At 46.0% G+C, this 20,124-nt stretch overlaps 2 protein-coding genes across 5 annotated transcripts in view; one reads left to right on the top strand and one right to left on the bottom strand.

Annotated features, from left to right (window-relative positions):
* The window catches only part of CLSTN1 (calsyntenin 1), a 63,238-nt gene extending 61,579 nt beyond the window's left edge, over positions 1 to 1,659 (top strand). For all 3 annotated transcript variants that reach the window (XM_081201467.1, XM_081201465.1, XM_081201466.1), the window contains one exon: positions 41 to 1,659. In XM_081201467.1, coding sequence (XP_081057593.1) covers positions 41 to 238 — 198 coding nt within the window. In that variant the 3' untranslated portion in view covers positions 239 to 1,659. The remainder of the gene's footprint in view (positions 1 to 40) is intronic.
* Positions 1,660 to 3,818: 2,159 nt separating this feature from the next.
* The window catches only part of PIK3CD (phosphatidylinositol-4,5-bisphosphate 3-kinase catalytic subunit delta), a 42,194-nt gene continuing 25,888 nt past the window's right edge, over positions 3,819 to 20,124 (bottom strand). For both annotated transcript variants that reach the window (XM_081201437.1, XM_081201438.1), the window contains exons 10-23: positions 19,953 to 20,083; positions 19,509 to 19,568; positions 17,715 to 17,882; positions 16,703 to 16,824; positions 14,548 to 14,691; positions 13,761 to 13,860; positions 12,745 to 12,923; positions 11,150 to 11,262; positions 9,837 to 9,915; positions 8,925 to 9,092; positions 7,447 to 7,570; positions 6,696 to 6,841; positions 5,513 to 5,645; positions 3,819 to 5,066 (exon numbers count right to left, since the gene is read on the bottom strand). In XM_081201437.1, coding sequence (XP_081057563.1) covers positions 4,929 to 5,066; positions 5,513 to 5,645; positions 6,696 to 6,841; positions 7,447 to 7,570; positions 8,925 to 9,092; positions 9,837 to 9,915; positions 11,150 to 11,262; positions 12,745 to 12,923; positions 13,761 to 13,860; positions 14,548 to 14,691; positions 16,703 to 16,824; positions 17,715 to 17,882; positions 19,509 to 19,568; positions 19,953 to 20,083 — 1,805 coding nt within the window. In that variant the 3' untranslated portion in view covers positions 3,819 to 4,928. The remainder of the gene's footprint in view (positions 5,067 to 5,512; positions 5,646 to 6,695; positions 6,842 to 7,446; positions 7,571 to 8,924; positions 9,093 to 9,836; positions 9,916 to 11,149; positions 11,263 to 12,744; positions 12,924 to 13,760; positions 13,861 to 14,547; positions 14,692 to 16,702; positions 16,825 to 17,714; positions 17,883 to 19,508; positions 19,569 to 19,952; positions 20,084 to 20,124) is intronic.

Below are 20,124 nucleotides of genomic sequence, written 5' to 3'. Positions count from 1 at the left end.
GCCATTCATCCTTTTTTGTGTCTTTGTTTTCCTTGCACAGACATACGAGGACCAGCACAGCAGCGAGGAGGAGGAGGAAGAGGAGGAGGAGGAGAGCGAGGATGGGGAGGAGGAGGACGACATCACCAGCGCTGAGTCCGAGAGCAGTGACGAAGAGGAGGGGGAGCGGGAAGAGGACCAGCAGAACGTGAACAGGCAGCAGCAGCTAGAATGGGATGACTCCACGCTCACCTATTGATCCCAGCTCCCTCCGCTGTTGTATGTCTCTCTCTGTCTGTCTCTCTGTCTCTCTCCTTTGTTCTTCTGCCCTAGAAGACTCCGCGGCAAAACCACTCCATCGCTCCTGAGAATCCATGGCGTGAACAGAGTCGCTTAGGCCCCCAGAGCTGACCAACCCCCCCCCCCCGACCCCCTGTCCTGGTGTCCTGTCTCTTCTTTCCTGGCTAATCTTGCCAATCAAAATCTCACACCTCTAGAAATTTATTTAGTACCTATTTCTCCCTCGCCTCACAATGACTGGATTATTTTTATTTCTACTCTGCAAGGAACTGCCTTGTGCTATCTGTCTCTCTCGCTCACACACTCCTTGTGTCATCTCATTTAAGGGACGTGACCAGCCCTCTAGTCATTGCACACGCTAGACCATGATTTTGAGGTTTTTTTAATCTTATTTTTGGTCCGGCACTAGGCTTCTGGCGTCGTTTCTCATGCTTTCTTGTTGGGGTGGTTGAGTGTAAAATAATAATAATAATAATGCCAGGATCCTTCTCTCACAAAAAGATTAACTTTTTTAAAACTTTTGGGTCGGATTTATTATTATTTTTATTATTATTATTTTGTGGCTTGTTACATCCCTGTGATTCTTCTTCTTCTTTTTCTTTTTAAATGCATTTCTATTCCTCCTCCTGAACTCTAGTGCATGTGTAAAGTGGCAGAATGAGGTTAACTATGTTAGAAGATTTAACAGACTTTTTAATATTTTGTAAATAATCTTGGAATTATGTAATTACGTCATTTGTGGTAGTGAAAACGGGGAAAGGGGGGAGGGGGGGACACAAGCCATGCTAGGGTTTTAAAATCAAAAATCATGCCGCATGATGTAATAATAAGGTTTTGGGTTTTCCTCCCCCCAAAAAATTCCTGCAGCAGCAGCAGGGGGCAAGTTTAATTAGCGTAGAGGAAAAGCTAACGATGATCCAATGGCATTGGATTAGACTGCCATCTTCTCTCTGGCACAACTCTACTGATGGGTTTCTCCCCTTTTTATTTTATTTTTTTATATTTCATTGTGGGGGGGTGTGGCAAAAAAATGATTTGACCATGAAGGCATCTTCATGGACCCCCCCCCCTTTTCTTTCTGGGTCCAACTGTCCTGCCTCTTGCATTCTGGGTCCTGGTCTGTTTCAGTTTTAGGGACAGTAAGGTGGGCTGGCCAGATCACACCATTTCTTTTGCACAAAGGGAGACAGCCCAGTTGGACCACTTGGGCCTGATGCTCTCTCTGGGTTGCACACTACTAGTCACGCAGGTGGCTCGGTTGATTGTAAGGAAGGGTGCTTCTGTTTTGGCTGCCTGTCTTAAGTCGTGAACTTGAATATACATTTTGGAGAGGAGGAGGTCAGGTCGACTTTCCTTGCTGGCATCATTCCTGGTGTTTTTTTTTTAAACAAACAAACACTCCTGTCCATTCCCTGTAGCTCCTTTGGTACAATTAACGTGGGGATGTTGGGTCTCTTTTTATTAAGCTTCCGTTCTCTTCTTTTGGTCGTTGTTTACACTGAACATATGCGCTACCTTTCTGTCAAAACTAGGGCATAAGCTATTCCCAGTGGTGACCTTGTGAATACTCTTTAATTAAGCAGTTTAGTCCACAAGGTTTGGAGACGGGGCAGGGGGTTGTCGGTGGGAAGACCATGCCCAGTAAAATGTTTCGCCCCAATTTGGAAGGGACCGGAGTGGTTTTCCGAAAAGCAAGTTATGACCCCGATGGCAGTGGTGAGTGCTGGGCTTTTCATTAGGCGTGTGGTCCTCCCTCCTCTGGTTTAACTTTTTAGAAATCACTATTCCTTGAGAGAGCCTCGAGTTTATTGCTTTTACAGTTGATTTATTCCCCTGAAGGGGTGTTCTGCTGAAGCTTTTCTTTGTTGTGTGGGTTGCCTGCTGAGGTGAGCCAAGTTCTGACCGGCTGCTTTGCATGAGGGGAAAAAAATCTGGCTGCGTTGCAGTTTTAGGAGTTTGAGCATTGGATTCAGCAGGGCTGGGGGAGAATGTTGGCTGCTGGGATGTCCGTTTGTGGGGAGGTGGAGGGCTTGATCCAGGTGGTTGGAGACAGCAGTGAGGAAATAGAGTGAGACCTCCCCTCATTGGTAGAGTGTCTGCTTTGAATGCAGAAGGGCTGCAGCTTCAATCCCCTGTGGCATCTCCAGGTAGAGCTAGGGATGTCCCTCCTGAAAGTCCTGGGAAGGCACTGCCAGTCAGTGCAGATATTACTGAGCTAGATGGCTGGCTTGGTATAAGGCAGCTTCCTGCAAGATGCTTCTGGACCTGGCATTTTTAATCTCTTACTGCCTAGCAGCAGGGTTTGTTTTTGCATAGGGATGAGGACTTGGCAGCACTCCTGATGTTGCTGGGCTCCTGCCCCACAGCCAGCATGACCAGTGGTCAGGGATGATGGGAGCTGTGTCTGCAGGGGCAGAGTCCCCATCCCTCAGTTAGAGGAAAGTCTCTCTGGAGTGCCTTTTACAATAGGGTGGACCTGACGATAGGGAAAGAAAGGCTAAGCCCTGAACAACTTGGCTCATTCCTGCTCCCTTGGGGGGGGGGGATTGTTTAATTGCAAAATGTTAAGGGGCAAGGAAGCTGGTTTTGACCACTTGTTACAAGTGCTAGTTTGAAGTAAAACAAAACAAAACAAAACGGGAAAACTTTTAACTTATGTCCAAGTTGCCCTGTGCTTTAAATGTCACTGTGTAGAGAAGACTCCTTAACCCTCTTTTTCATGATACCATCACTGTAGCAGCTGTATTTTAGAGACTGTAAACCTGATCATGACTCTTTCTCTCTCTTTTAAATGCTAATGCTGAAAGGTTGTACACTTTTTCTGATGCAGTATGTAGCCATCATGGATCTAACATTTCAGATGTGTATATTGGTAAATAGGTCAAGTTTGGGGTGGGTGGGGAGTCTGAGCTACAATAAATTTCTGGTTCTAAATTTTTCTATTGTTATTGTCTAACTTTCTGCCTCTTTGTTAGGCCTCTAAGCTGATTTCTTTCTGCCTAGCAACTGAATACATTTTTTTTTATCCTATACTGTTTAGGAAACAAAATGTGGAAGCGTTTTTCTGACAGGGCTTATGGAGGCTATAAACATAGATTTGGAAGCAGGATCTGATGACGGTATCCTCTTAAGTTCTTTTGTGCTTGTACAGATAAGGGCCGTAGCTCAGTTGTAGAGCATCTGCCTTGCAAGCAGAAGGCATGGCCAGGTATGGTTGGGAGAGACACCTGCCTGAAACCCTGGAGAGCAGCTTCCAGACTGTGTTGACAATACTGAGCTAGATGGCCCCCTGCTCTGACTTATTATAAAGCAAGGTAGGTCTTTGAAAAGTTTTGGGCCCAGGAAAAGAAATTTAAGTATATAAAAAGTCTTCAGTTTTGCAAAAAGGCAGTTTGGAACCTGAGTGTTGAGGCATCCTTGCTCATTCTGCCTTTTGCAAATATCTGTAAGCTGGTCACATGATGAACATTATTATTAGTGGCCCTTGCAGCGTACCAACAAGACAGTCCAACTGCTAATAAGAAATGACAAGGACACACTTTAACAAAAACAGCTGTATTTCAGTCCCCAAACCAAGCACCTGAAATCACATGTAAACCTTTATAAATGCAAATCTTTGGCTTAAGCCCCACATAGGAACAAAAAACAGTTCAGAATCGGCTTGTACATAGTACCTCAAGGCTGTTTTCTTTACAGTTATTGGCTAAGTATAGGTGAAACAAAAAAATTACTTAGCACAGTGACTATCCACTACTCTTAAGTGTAAGAGTTTTGATCTTTACTACAACCATGCAAGTAAAGCATTGCAGGAGACACTGTCACCTGTAGCATTTCTTTCTTTTTTTATAGAGGTGAGGGCGCATGTGTTACACAAAAGAATCCAGAAAAGAAAGGCATCAAATCCTCCTCCTAGAGAGCCCAGCTCTTCTTCCGGTTTTGGAGGTTTTCACACTACAAATATCTCTGTTCAACCAGTGAACAAGTAAAGTATATCTAGCACACGCCTTATCAGTATAAAATACACAACACACAAAACCACACATACCCCTTTCAAAGCCATCCTTTTAAAATGCATGTGCTGGAAGGATGCTGCTAACTGCTTTGCCCAAAGGCCCAGTCCTCACTCTGCTGAGAGGCCAAAGCAATCTTGAAGTTACAGAATGCCTGTACAAGGACCTCTTGTAATCCATGAATGGAATCACAAACACACACATAAACAAAGATGTGCAGGAGGAGTAGCTTTCCAGCAAGAAAAGAAAAGACTCAAGCAGTCGCATAAATAGCCAAGAAGTGGGAAACCTTTTCTTGGAGGGTCCATTTCAAAGGATGGGCAGGTGCTGGGGGCTTCAGCCGCCCCCAAATAATATTGAGAGGGGGTGCCACTACTGGGCCCCAACTCCCTGCCCTACAGCGAGGGTGAACATCACAAGTTGCAGCCCAGTTGTGGAGAGGGGCAGCAGCTCTCTGCCGCCAACTCTTCACTCCAAGGAAGCTGCCTTGGCAGCTCCCTCACAGGCCGAAGCCAGGCTCAGATGGGAGCCTGTTGAGGGGAGGGGGCTGGTCACGTGTATGATGTGATGCCGCCCCCCCCCCCCAATGTTGGACACAACTCGGTGCGCCTGGCAGGTAGATAAAAGAGGCTTAGAGAACTATTGCCTGTTGTCCTTGGACACATTGTGAGCCAGCCAGTTGACTTTGGTTTTCCAGCTCTCCCGCAGGGCTTCGTTAAACTTGAGCTGGAAGTGTTTCCTCGCCTCTTCATCCGTCTTCCCTAATGCCAACGAGTCCTAAGGAAGGAGGAAAAAAGGAACTAAATTTATTGTTTTATTTTTAGTTCAGTTTCTTACCCGCCCTTCACCGTAAGGTCCCAGCAACTAAAAACACAGTATTAAAAACAATTTAAGACAGGGGTTCTCAAACTGGTCAAGTAGACCACAGCATTGTCCACGCTCCATATCCACATTGATTTTTAACTCTGTTTTTATTGCTGCTTTCATTTCTTACATATTATAGTTGTGTTCTGTGGAATTTTAAACGCAGGACAACGTGTAAGAAATGAAGCTACAAAAACATGATTGAAAATCGTGCAACACCTAACAATTGCTGTGACAGGCAGAAATATTCAGTGGTCTGTGGGGGCGGAATTTTGGGGGCAATGGGGTCAGCCTGCTGTAAAGGTGGGTCCTTGCCTGACCTTAAGGTTCCCTTGGAACCTGCATGATCTCTCTCTCACCTTGAGATACTGGATGTCTTTGGAGCAGCTTAGCTCCGGCAGCCCCGCTGCTTTCATCAGTGCAAACAGGTGTAGAAAGAGGAGGCCGTGGCATCGGAGGATCATGTAGGCTCTTTCGCAGTACTCTCTGAATCTGGAAGGACAAAGGTATGAAATGGAAGGGAGGACAATGCTTCCCTCCCAGATAAATAAATAAATCACACAACTTAATTTCACTAGGATTTGCACTAGATACAATTGTACACAGCAACATATACATAGAGCAACTCATGGGCTTTGTGGACTGCTTAGTACAGCCCATTGCCAGAACCCAACTCTACACACACTGTCTATAAAAACAAGCAAATGTATAATTAGTTAGATAATTTGTAATACCTCTTACACCACTGATTTATTAATTGCCTTCTAAGCCATAGTCTCAAGGTGTATTACATTCAAGATAATTAAAAGCATTTTAACACACAAAAACAATGAATAAATTTAAAACAAGACTAAAACCCTAGCAAGTGGCCTTAACACGCGTTACAGACCATTCATCAAGCGGGGGGGGGGGGGTGTCTTCAACTGTTTCCGAAAGTGCACATAGTGGGCTCCTGCCGTATCTCGAAATGCTATTCCACAGAAGGGGCATCCACAATAAATGCCCTGCTCTGAGTTACTGCAGAGTGCACTTCAGAAGTCTTTGAAACTTGCAAAAGAAACCCTCCCGCAGACTACAGCAATCTACTGGGTGTGTAAGGCACAAGGCGGCCTCTCGAGTATCCTGGTTCTGAGCTGTATACGGACTTACGTGTTAGCACCATATGTGGGTGTATTTTTGCCTTTTTTAATATACAGGTGGTGTACAATGTTAGGCCCATTAACTTCAGTGGGTCTGCTCTGAGTAGGACTCACATTGGGTGCAGCCCATAAATTTCCTCCCGTGTGCAGGTGTTAATACACAGAGAGATTTTACACACAGACACTCACTGTGCGTGCGCATATGCCTTTTACACACAACATCCATTGTATATAATCCATCTCTCTGCCTTTGTTTCTCAGTTACCAGCCGCTCCCAGCCCTGGACACAAAATAAAGCCCTTGATTCCACCCTAAGCCCCAGGCAAGTTGGGGAGGGGAGGGGAGAGCCCAGCCAGAGCAAATTGGGGGCAACTTTCAAAGCGACACAGAGCTCATCCTTTACCGTTCAAACTTCTCGCTGTTGCTGGTTTTGCCCTGCTGGATCACGTGGACAAAGTCGTAGGTCAAGATGAAAGGGACCCGCTCGCGATTGATCCCGAACTTGGTCTTGAAATTTCCCAGGAAGTGGCCAAAATCAATGTGAAACAGCTGGAAACAAATGGGGGGGGGGAGAGCAGGTTAGGGCTTCTAATTGCAAGCCTGGCAGCATCGTCCCAACGGCCTAGAATTTCCTAACACTGAAGACAGACCCTACTTGCACCATTCTAAAAACCAACAAATTCTGCACTAAGAAATTACACACTAGGTAGTGCAAACCTTAAGCAAATCTGCCGTTTACAGCAACTGGTATTCAGAAGCATTACTGCCTCCGACAGTGGAGGCAGAGAATAGCCTTCATGGCTAGTGGCCATTAGCAGCCCCCTCCATGAATTTGTCCAATCCTCTTTTAAAGCCATCCAAGTTGGTGGCCATCACTACCTACTGCGGAAGCAAATTCTATTGGGGGAGGGGATTTTATCTAGCCGCTGTCTTCATGCCATGCATAAATTTACAAGCTGCTAATGTGTAGCCTCTTCATTGCCTTTTTGATGTCCCTAATGCTGCAACCTCCTTCTGGGAGAGTTTGAAAGCCACTGCAGAAGCCTTCCTTATCGGTATAAAACTATTTCACTGGTGTTGAGAGGATTCAAAAAGAGGTGGGAAGAAATTAACCAGCTGCATCGCCCCTTGAAGGCGTATCAGATTGCCGATACCTGGCCGTTCTCTCGGATCATGATGTTGTCACTGTGGCGGTCTCCAATGCCAAGCACGTAGGTGGCCACGCAGTATCCAGCACAGGAGAGCGTGAATTCCTCAATGGCTCGGTCCAGCGTGTCGCTACACAAAAGGCAGGGAACAAAAACCCACTGAAGATAAGCTGGAGCTCATCCTTGCAAGGCAACGTAACCTTGCAGCCGGTGTGGTATAGTGGTTAAAGTGCTGGACTAGGACCTGGGAGACCAGGGTTCAAATCCCCGGTCCGTCATGAAGTTCGCTGGATGCATACCAAATCTACCTCTCAGGGTTGTTGGTGGGTAAAATGGGGAGGTGGTGAAACCGTGTATGCTGTCGCCTCGAGTTCCTTGGTGGGACGTAAATCAAATAATTGAAAATAATATTGGAGTGAGCTAGGTCAGAGAACATGGCCAACGTCTCCATGGCTTCACATACAACCATATGCATTTAAAGAGCACAACTTCCTCCAAAGAATCCCAGGAACTAGTTTGTTATGGGTACTGGGAATTATGGGGGTAAAAACTACAGTTCCTAGGATTCTTTGGGAGATGGAACCATGTGCTTTAAATGTATGGTGTGTATGCCCCATACATTTGTTACAACCACAAATAGGATGTAGGTGCTGGGGGGGGGGGTTGCCTTCTCCCATATATACCAGGTAAAACACCTTAACCCAGCCCCAAACAGCAAACATACTGTGTCAATGCGGGAAGGGATGTTCTCAGTTGCAGCACTCATTACACAACAGCCTCCCCTTCACAGATCTGGCAGGTGCCAACCCTAATGGGTTTAAGCCATCTTTTAAAAGACATTTCTATTTATCCAGGTATTTAGATGATCTGTTGCTGGGGCTGCTAGTGTGATGCGCACAACTTCCCACACTCACGAGGTGCTGAGGGTGGTTATTTTTTTCCCTTGGAAAGTAGATAGGACTGGAGGAGGAAGTTGGGTAAGTGACTTTCTTTCCCACTTCCTCTTTCAGCTTTATGTACTTTTTAAAGCTCCCAATGAACTCAAGGCACCAGCTTAAAAATTCTGCATGTGCCCAGTAAGCCTATCAAAGGTTGGTGACCCTTCATCTATTTGGGAAGTCGTGGGGTTTTTTTTTTAACCCTCACTGAACCATTTTGCAATTTGATTTATATTTGTGGGCTTGTATCCACAGCAGCACTAAGCTCCTCATTCCATTCATGCAAGCATATATGTCAGCACAACACAATCTCCCTTCCTATGGAGAAGATCTGGGGGTGGAGTGGAGTGGAGGGCGGAGAGAGAAGTTCCCATGTGTGAACTCAAATCCTTGCACTAATGGAACAAGAGGCCTTAGATACAACCTACTGTTCTTACTTGCTCTAACAATAATTAAAAAATAACAGTAGTCATAGTAAGGAAAAAGAATTGTAGAGTTAGAAGGGGGTCATCTATTCCAACCCCCTGCAATAATACAAAAACTTACCCTGGGTTCTTGGACTTCAGCCAGTTCAACAAGGCGTCCTTGTTGAAGGCGGCAGTGGCCGCCATATTGCTCTTGTTGAGCTGAATGTTGGCAATCGTGTCCGAGTCCATGACCACTTCTATCAGCCCTGTCTTGTCTCCCGTGGAAAGGCAGCCATAAGGAGTCATCCTTAAAGAAGGTAAGAGTGAGGGGAAGATGTCAGGACCCTTTTTAAAAAATTCTGGGTGTTTTGCAGGGAAGCCACTGCCAGCCCAAGTGGGCAAGAGGCAGGTACATGGCCTAAAAGACCCAAAACCAGACCCAGGCATGGGTCCCAAGTTCTTAAAAGGCCTGGAAGGAAGGTGTGTCGCCCAAGCCATGGTCACTGTTGGGGGAAGAGAGCAGGGACTCAAGGCTGCCCTGATGCCAGAGAGGTATTTTGAAGACTCTGGAGCAAGCCCTGAGGCAAGGGCTTTTATATACCCTGGAATACCGGGATTGGCTGTTGGGCAGTCAGCTGACAGAATGCTTGGACAGTGTAGAGTTTGTGCCTTAAAAGTGCCATTTTATGCTGGGCTACCAGTCTGCTCTGATTGCAGCAGCCGCAGAGGTAGCGCACCATTAACAGCCTAGTTTGAGACTTCCACTCCATTGCCCTACACACATAAACACACACCCCAACACCCAGGGTTAATTTGCAAATATCAAGAGAGACAGGAGTGAGAGACCCAAACCAGCCTCGATGGCTTGCTCTTTTGTGGACCAGTAGCTAAATGGATCTCTCAGCCCTAATCAACCTCAGAGGGTTGTTGTGAAGGTAAAATTTGTGGGCGGGGGGAGAGAAGAGAAGAAAGAACTATGTATGCAGCCTTAAGGACCTTGGATGAGAGGGGGGGGCGTATAAACATCATAATTATTTATTTTGGAACTCACCTGAGATCTAGCCCTTCTTTCTTCCACAGGATATCCATCAGCTGGATCATCTGCAGGGTCAACATATCCTGACGGAGATCTGAAAAATTAAGAAACATTTCTCTTTTTTTCTCTATTCATCCCATGATTTCTCCCATTTCATCAGTGGTTATGATGATGGGAACATTTGCCTTTGTGTGTTCTTCATTTGGCCACAATGGGGCACTAACAACATGCAGATTTGTGCATTCCCGTGTTTTAGGGTGCTCTGATGATTAAAACTGGGAAAGTTGGGGTAGCATTGTGACTAAGAGACTAAGGGTTGTAGCCAGCATTAGTCCTACTCAGAGTAGACTCTGTGCAACTGATTGGCACGGCTAACTTAGCAAAACATAGCCTGATGAGACCTAGGGAGGAGTCTCCTAAGTTGTACATCTTGCCTCTGTCAACACGAACTCACTTAGCAGTAGGAAAACTGATGCCTGTTCATTGGGCATCATAATATGGACCTACTTTACAAGGTTGTTGTAAAAAGATTACCAGCATAATGCACAATCTTTGTGCTAGGAAACTAGCATGCCAACTTAAGATATGTACCTTCTTTAGGAAAACGGTTTTTTGTATGTTAGCCGGCATGTTGTTTACTTAATCTACACCCTACAGTGTCAACAGTGGAAATAAAATTCCAGGGTTGCTTTAAAAAATCCACATTAAAAGCAAATACCCATATCAAGAGTTAAATATATAATACCCTGCAAACCGTCACAAATGTGGATGTAGATAGATATGTGCATGCCCCAGAACAGCCTCTATGCAACCACACCTCTTAATTCCCTTGTCAAAACTCATTAGTTTTAATCAATAAAAAGCCAGAGCAGGCACTCATGCAGAGACACTGCAGGCAGCCTCTTTCCTGAAAGGTGGTCCCAGGAGCCTTAAGTCCAGGAATGGGCAACCTGCAGCCTTCCAGATGTTGCTGGACAACAAACGCCTTATTCCTACTTTATTGTAACAAAGCCAGAGTAAACGTAGTTGAAATAATCACATACTCTTCTAATTTCCCACATCCTTTGCTCTTTCCCAGTGTCTATTTTAAACTGTAAGCTGCTTGGGGCAAGGACCTGCCATATCGTTTGTAAAAACACTACACACAGACGGCATCAAACAGAGAAGTGATAGCCAGCTGCATAGTTTAACTACGTGCTTCTTAGTTAACACGACCACTGTTACTGGCTACCTATCTACTACTGTTACTGGGAGAGGCATCTCCCTGGGACAAAGAGGCTCCTCCTATATCCCCAACCCAGCCAGAAGCTGTTGTGTGGCTTCCTTACCGTCTCCATTTTTGAAGATGATCCCCACATTGCTAGTGCCGCCTATCTCTTCATTGTTAAACACGATCCACAGAGGCTTCATCTTTGAGTCCATGAAAGTGCAAAGCTCCACACTAGAAAAATTGCGCGCACACACACACACACACACACACACACACACATATATATATATATATGAAAACCATCTGAAAACCTCCACCCACTTGCAGAAGCTTGGAGGTAAGAAGGGGTGAAAATAATAAAACTTTTAAATGGTGCAAGATAGACTCTTTCCACATAGCCATGCTGTGTTGTCAAGCTGCTCTGCTGGATCCCTGGCAGAAGGAGGGAGATCTTCCCCCCAACACCTGCTGCCAGGTCCTTCAAAATCAGGGTGTCCTAAACTTGGGTCACCAGTTGCTTTTGGACTACAACTCCCATCATCCCTAGCTAGCAGGACCAGTGATCAGGGATGATGGGAACTGTGGTCCAAAAGCAGCTGGGGACCGAAGTGTGGGAAGCCCTGCTTTAAAAGGAGAGGCTAGGGATCAAACCCAGGCCCTTCTACATGCAAGGCATGTGCTCTACTAGTGACCTACAGCCCTTCCCTTGAGGCGTTAAGAACAAAAGGAAGCTGTTTTATACAGGGTCAAACCATTAGGTCCATCTAGTTCAGTAATGCCTGCAATGACTGGCAGTGACTCTTCAGGGTTTCAGGCAGGGAATCTTTCCCAGCCCTGCCTGGAAACACCAATGGGTCATTCTGCTTGCAAAGAAGATGCTCTACAGCTGAGCTCAGAGCCCACCTGGATCCACACCATCCTAGGCCCAGATTGTGCAAAATGCTACAGCCAAACAGTTGGTGGGGGCAGATGACTGCCAGCACTTAACTCTGGTGCTTAAAAGCTTGCATTGGCTGCACGATTGCTCAAATTTGAGGTTCTTGTACTAATTTATAAGGCCCTTCACAACTTGGGTCCAAGGGGCTGCTTATACCCCTTGTATCCCTGCCTGATTACTGAGCCCTTCAGGGAAATCACTGTCAATGGTCCCCCGCAAGGCTCAAGATGAATGGCTCATATCTGTGTGTTTGGTTTTGGGGAAACACTTCTGAGGAGCAACCTCCCAGCAGAGAACACACAGACCCCCTCTCCCTGTTGAACTTCTGACTCCTGATAAAGAACCCTATTATTCCAACAGGCCTTGTGAGTTCCCTGACTTGATGTTTTAAAACAGCATCTTGGGCTGTTTAAAAAGGTGTTTTTCATCTTTGTCGGGTCCTGGGCAGTACAAACTGCTGAAATCGATAAGATGAAATCGGCCCACTCTGAGCGACCGCAAGCTCTGGTGTGATCCAAAGTACCCCCTTGTGTCAGCAACGGGAAATCCTTTTCAGCCCAGGGGCCAAGTGGGGCGGAGCCACATGTGGTAAATTTACTCTATCCTTGCTCCAGGCAAGCGATATCAGCATTTAGCAACACATTCTAGCTGGGAGGATGCAAGGCAGAGCTGCTGAGGGGTGTGGCCTGAGAAGGGGTGTGGCCTAGGGAGAGTTCCGAGGGGGTCTGGAGGGCCACATCCAGCCCCGTGCCTGAGCACCGCCAGCCCTGCCTTACCTGACTTTTGCCAGGATGACACTGGGGTTCAAGGGAGACTGAAGGTTGGAGAGAGCTTCCAGGTAGGTCTCTTGCCGCAAACAGGTGTGCATGAACTCCTTAGTTTGAGGCTTGGGGTTCTTTAGGGCACTTAATTTGACAATGCCATTCAAGGCCTTCATCTTGTTGAGGGCTTCACTCTGCATCAAGAAGCAGAATGAAAAATTACATAATGTAAAACACAACCAGAGCCAAGTCAGCTCATTTCGTTCTATTCAAAATATTTAAGGCGTCCAAATAAGATCCTGCTGACAGTCCATTTGGCCTCTGTACGTGAAGTAAACATGCTATTTAATCCCCCGGTGCTGTATTCAGACCTTTAGAGACCCTAAACACCTATAAGATTCTGGTGCCTCCATATATAATTCAAACTATAAACAACCCGTAAAATAAAATTTTATTTTTCAAAATGAAACAAAACCTACAGTAAGAAGGAAAATTATATTTGATTCCCCCCCCTACTTCTTCTAATCACAATGGAAAATTTCTGTGGTGCCCCTTTTCCCCTTGATGCCCTAAGCCATGGGTAGGCAAACTAAGGCCCGGGGGCCAGATCTGGCCCAATTGCCTTCTCAATTCGGTCCGTAGACAGTCCGGGAATCAGCGTGTTTATACATGAGTGGAATGTGTGCTTTTATTTAAAATGCATCTCTGGGTTATTTGTGGGGCATAGGAATTCATTCATTCCCCCCCCCCCAAAATATAGTTCGCCCCCCCCACAAGGTCTGAGAAACAGTGGACTGAAAAAGTTTGCTGACCCCTGCACCTAAGCACCATAACTGTCAACTTTTCCCTTTTCTTGCAAGGAATCCTATTCGGAATAAGGGAATTTCCCTTTTAAAAGGGGGAAAGTTGACAGCTATGCTAAGCACATGCTTATTTTGCTTAATGGTTAATCCAGCCCTGGGCCCTGCCCTGTACCAACCTGCTGGTTTGAAAAAGTGCAAGCATCCCCTTTGGACAAGCCAGCTGCTTACCTGCCTCATCAGAGATTTCATGTGGTGGGTGCTCCCTCGGCAATAAGCTTCCAGGATCAGGCCAAACCTTAAGGCCACAGATGGGACATGCATTTCAGATCTAAGCGGGGATGGTGAGAGGAGGAAATTGACATTTTAGGATGATGGTGATCTTTTTAAAAAATAATAATAATCCTTCACCCAAAATGAGTTTCAGGGCAAACTGTACAACAACAAAATATAATAAAAGCAAAATATCAGAAGACAATTAAAAAAACAACCTAAGAAAACAAACACAAAGCAAGCCACAGACAAAGGTAATCCCTTATTAACTTGTTGCCAAAAATGATAAGAATGTTGGTGCCAGTGATTATGGGGATGGATACATTCTAAAGACGGGTGGGAGCCACCACAGAAAAAGGCCCTGCCCATTTGTTCAAGCATATAAACACGCCTCAGCAAGTGAGAGCCCTCAGAGAAAGGCCTCTGTTGAAAATGCTGGTTAAAAGGCCCACAAAATTACTTCTTGGTTAATTACAATTTATTGATGATTTTATCCATCCTTCACCAGAAAGTCCCAAAGTGGGTTACAGCCACATTAAAAATACAATATTAAAATCAGTTGACACAGCTTGGGTCTTTAGCAACAGCAACAACAACAAGCAGGTGGGGAGGAGATTTTCATTGGGATCACAGCTGGCCGGGGAGGGGGGTGTGGAATAAGGAAATAATTAAACTCTGTATTCCTTCCCTGCCACAGCCCATGTCATGCAGTTAGCTTTTAACTGTACACAAAGTACTTCCTTACCTGAGGTGCCAGAACAGGAAGTGCCCTATTTTGCGATTGGATAAGGCCCTGTCCAACAGGAATGTGGTCAATTTGCAGTCTAAATAAGATTCATACTTCAGCACTTGAACCAGCTGGAGGAGGTACTGGAACAATTCAGCATCTCTGCAGAAGGAGAGGCGGCAGCAGAGGAGTCATTTCCACACCACAAGTGCAGAGGCATCAGTTGACACGCAGCACAGGGCTAATGTAAACCAGAAAACCCACCTCTTCCTCCCCATTGTTCTTATTCCCTTCATCTATTTATTTTTATTTCGGGGGGGGGGTGAGGGAGACAGACTGCTGGGGCAGAAGGCACGGAGCCCGACAGCAGGAGGAGCCAGAGCCAGTGACAGGAAAGGGTATAGCTGGCTGGTGTGCCTCGGACAGAATCGTTCCATGCTGCAACCTTCAGTTACAGCTCTCACAGGTTTCAACTTTCATTCCAGCAACTTTGTGGGCACGGCAGAGAGTTATGCAGACAGTTCCATAGCCACTCATGACTCCACCCTGGGGTAGGCGTGGGTTAGATTTCTGCCCTCTTGTTTGCTTGGCCCAACCCCTTTGCTGGTTCCCATTGGGACTGGTAGGGCAGAAAAATGAGGCAAAGCAAGAATGAGGGCCAGCAGGAACCCACTCATTCTAGTTTTATCCCCACACACCTCCCTGCTGAGTTCTACAAGGGCAACACTGAGATTGAGGAGGAGCAGGGAGATGAACTGGATGTAAGCAAGAAGGCAAGCAGGTGGGGGGCTGGCTGATGATACTGAGATTGATGGGGCAGCACCCCATTTGCCTTAACAGACCATGCTCTGATGTTTTCACACACACACACACCCTGACACCAGGCAACACGTTATTGCAAAAACGAAGGTGCAGAATGTAACAAATTGGTTTTACTGATATTACTCCTCATGCTTTTATCCTATCCTTCCACCAAGGAGTTCAAGGGGGTGCACAACGTTTCCTTGCCTGCCACCCCCAATTTTTTGTGGGTGTGGTTCAGAGACTTTCACTGTACTGTTTTTGACGCCTGCTAAAAGCTTCCTTGTTTAGGCAAGCCTACCTAGCCCTGTTAAGTTCATTATGTGCTTTTGTTTATAAATACCGTGGGAAGGGTGGAATTGCTGAATATTGATTACATACTGCATAACTGAATATTGAATAAATGAATATTAATTACATACTGTATAAATAAATATTGAATAAATGAATATTGATTACATACTGTATAAATAAATATTGAATAAATGAATACTGATTACACACTGCATGAATAAGTGGAAACAATAAAATGGTGTTCAGGGGGGAAATAAAAAAAATTAATTCAATTGATTTTATCTATATTTTGGTCATTTTATTGCATCCACTGTTTTTTAAAGTCTGTTGGTCTTTCTGCTATTTTTTTAAAAATGAGCACTTTGTACCATTTTTTGCAAAATAGGGTCTGTGGCTGCTGCTTGTGTTGCTCACCTGCCCCCACTTTCCAAACATCTATTGGCAGCTATGCAAACTGCAGCATGACGACACCTTAAGTTTTTATGTATATAAGAAGAAAGCCAGTACTAATGGGCCTAACTTAGTCATCCCGGTTAATTTTCAGCAGGTCTACTCCATTAGGCAAACTCTCCCCTCAACCATCATCTAGGGGAAGCCATTACAGAAATGGGAGAGGTGGAAAGCAGAACTCGCTCCATTGGCTCTGCTGTGGCAGGCCAGCCACTTAAAGCATCCCCTGTCATCTCAGGGCAGCCATTCCACCAAGCTGTCTCAGTGGGAGAGATAGGAAACAGAAGACTCATTTCATCCGCTTTGCTGGAGGCCTAGCTCCATCAGGCACCTCCTGTGCCCCCTCAACTGTGCCAACTGCTTAGAAACTGGTGCCTGAGTTTTGATTTTGATTTCGCCTCCCTCTCTCTTTTGCCTTGCGTGTCGCCTTTTTCCAGATTGTAAGCCTGAGGGTAGGAACTGTCTTGTTTTGATTGTACGTAAGCCACTGTAGGAGCATTTTTGGCTGAGGAGCAGGGTACAAATGCTGTCAATAAATAAATAAATATAAGTGGGCATTGGCTACATTCCACCTTTTGTGGTATCAAATGGCATATAAATCTAGCCAAATGAGTTTTGCTTTACTCACGTCAACTTTTTCAGTGAGTTGACTGTGAAGGAACCCACGTAGCGATCGGGGAAGTTGAAATCCAGCAGCTCTAAGGCGTTGAGAACGGGCAGCTCCGGCCAAGACTGTAACAAGTGGATCATCTGCAAAGTGGACATTTTTTTTTAAAGACAGACTGAAAACAATAAAATACTTGCGGTGGGAGGGAAAGAAGAAAGACTGACAAACTGGAACACGTCCAGAGGTTGTTGGAGGGTCCAGAACCTCTTTCTGCCCGAGGGCCGCATTCTATTTTGGGCAACCTCCCAGGGGCCACATGCCAGCAGTGGGCAGAGCCAGCGGAAGTGGGTGGAGCAAAAATCGAAACTTTTGCCTTTGTACGTTAGTTTGATTGCCACACCAGCTCACAAACCCCTCTTTCCTCTCTCTAGACAAGCAATAGGCATTGCTAGACACATTCCAGTCAGGCACAAAAAAAGTCCTGTGAGGACCATGTCTTACGAACAACGGTTGAAAGAGATGAGAAAGGAGTAAGGCCTTCTGGGCGGCTGAAAAGGCTTAAGCTGAAGTATCCTTCTAGCTACTGCAGTAGAGCATACCAGCTCAAGCACTCTGCTGGCTACCTTGTGCAGAAGGGATCACCTTTGTCCCTTTCTCAGAGCTTGGAGGAGGTTGTGGGGAGAGGAAGTTGGTGTCAAAAACTCCACTGCCACAAACAGGAAGGTGGGGGATGCAATGGGGGGGGGGAGGCAGCTGATCAAAGAGGATGGAGGGAGTAACAGAGTTGCCACCCACCCTTGTGCGAAGGATGGATTCTTTTTAACTTGTTGGCTTTGAAGAAAAAAAACTGTTTTTCCCAGCATGGTTTCACATATTCTGCCATTCTGTACAATTCTGCATTTAAAAAACATATACACGTGCATAGATAGATAGAGGTTCTAGAACCCGTGTTTGGCTTGAACATCTGCATGCAACACCTGAACGTTCACTCTCTGCCAACGGCTGCCCTGGCTCCCAAGCAAGAACTTCTCACCTGAGCAACATCTTCGTGCTTGTTCCATTTGGTTACAACCAGCAGCTTCGCCAGGGCACCTGGGTACTGGTCCCGCACCTGATGCCTCATCTTCCACACAAGGTCTTTCTCATGCTCGTAGAGTTCGGTGTGAGATCGGCGCTCCAGAATCTCTTTCAGCTGTTGCTTCTGAACCATGGGGATTGATACAATATCGACTTAGCACATTTATACCCTACTTTTCCCTCAGGGAGGCTCCTCCTCCCTCCCCGTCTTATCCTCGCGGCAACCCCATGAGGCAGGTTAGGCTGAGAGTGAATGGTCACACCCAGTGAGCTTTGTGGCTGATTGGGGGATTCGAACCCTGGTCTCCAGGGTCCTAGGCCGACACTCTCTAACCGCTACACCACACTGCCTTCACCTCCATGAATTTGACTAATCCTCTTTTAAAGCCATTTATAATAATAATAATAATAATAATAATTGGTTGATTCCCCCCCTACTTATCTATACTCCGCCCATCTGGCTGGGCTTCCCCAGCCACTCTGGGTGGGCGGCTTCCCAAAAAATATTAAAATACTGTGATACATGAAACATTAAAAGCTTCCCTAAACAGGGCTGCCTTCAGATGTCTTCTAAAAGTCTGGTAGTTGTTGTTCTCTTTGACATCTGGTGGGAGGGCATTCCACAGGGAGGGCACCACTACCGAGAAGGCCCATTTGTGAGGAGGTAGCACAGTGTTGCACAAGCTGGCAACTGAAAATGCACTGTTATTGAGACTGAGGTCTGGGCTCTATTAGTTGGGAACCTACCGTATTTTTCGCTCTATAGGACGCACTTTTTCCCTTCTAAAAAGTAAGGGGAAATGTGTGTGCGTCTTATGGAGCAAATGCAGGCTGCGCGGCTAAGCCTAAAGCCAGAACAGGAAGATGGAGTGCTGCGCAGCGCTCCGTCTCACTGCGCAGCACTCCATCTCAATGTTCTAGCTTGGGGATGGCTGCGCAAAGCCTCCACAAGGCAGTGGGGTGAAGGCACCCCGCTGCCCTGCGGAGGCTTCACAGGCTGTCCCCAAAGACAGAACAGCAAGAGGCTATCCCAGAAGCCAGATCCCTTTTGCTGTTCTGGCTTCTGGGGTTCAGATTTTTTTTTCTTCTTGTTTCCTCCCCCCCCCCAACTACTTATTGTCTTATCGTCCGGTGCGTCCTATAGAGTGAAAAATATGGTACTTGTTTTTTCACACTCCAACACCCTAACCGAGACACCATCCAGTTTTTAGAAATAATATTGAAGATAATGTCTATCTTCAGGTTTCTGGGGTGCATCCAAGCTAGTTCTACTCAGGGCAGACCCACAGAAATTAGTGGACCTAAGTTAGTCATGTCCATTCACTTCAATGGGTCTACTCTGAGTAAGACAAGCAGTGCCTACAAACTTTGTTTTGTCTTTTGATGGCATCGGGTCTAGCTGGGCCTCACTTGACGTGGCCTCACTCAGCCTCATTGGATAGCATTGAGCAAGTCTCCCTCTTTCACCCTAACCTACCTCACAGGGCTCTTGGGAAGATCAAACAGAATAATCCCAATGGACACACTTGCCACAACGGAGCTCATTGAAGGAAGGGGATGTGCTGACATCTCATTAATAAATCAGCAAAACACCAGCTAAACTGTATCCTGCACCCCAGATGATCCCAAGCGATTGAGATTCAAACTGGCTCCTATTTGCCTAGCCCCAGCTCCTGTTCCTTGGTCACGCTGGGGTGTGATGGAATGTTGAACTGGTTTTGAAAATGGATGCGTGGGAAGATGTCCTCACCTCTTCTGGGTCCTCCGACATGTACCGGGGGCACTGCCCATTCCTTCCATGCTCCATGATCTGAAACGCAAAGATAAAACAGAACGTGTTCGATGACATTTAAACACCGTCGTGATTAATTATTGCTGTAAAGGCTCCATCATCATCATTATTTGCACATATTGGTCCTTTTCTCCCTATGAAAAGTAAACGCAACATGATTTATAATAATGTATGGAACTGCTATGTGCAAAGGTTCATATGAATAATATATATATATATATGTGTGTGTGTGTGTGTGTGTGTGTGTGTGTGTGTGTGTATATATATTTGTACTGTTACATTCCACCCCAATCTCCAAGCGACGAGAGAATCCAGGGGTCCCAGATGCTTAAATTGGAATTTAGGTCAGCAGAGACTGTGCAAACTGGCCAGGAGCAGGGGTGCAAACCGCCACCTTCTTACCTGTTCAAAGGATGGATAGTTGACCGGGTACAGCGAAATGCCAGGGAAGCGGATGACCAAGGCCGCAGCACTTTCCGTATTGGGGTTGGTCCGGACGGTGCCCATTGGGTTCAGTAGCTCTCCTTTCTCATCTGGAAAGAAAGGATGAGGCTCCCTAAGAAACATGGCACCA

Source organism: Podarcis bocagei (assembly GCF_964188305.1).
Source record: "Podarcis bocagei genome assembly, chromosome: 7".
Lineage (NCBI taxonomy): Eukaryota > Metazoa > Chordata > Lepidosauria > Squamata > Lacertidae > Podarcis > Podarcis bocagei.
Note: the sequence above shows the minus strand (reverse complement) of the source record. Positions and strands in the feature narration are given on the sequence as shown.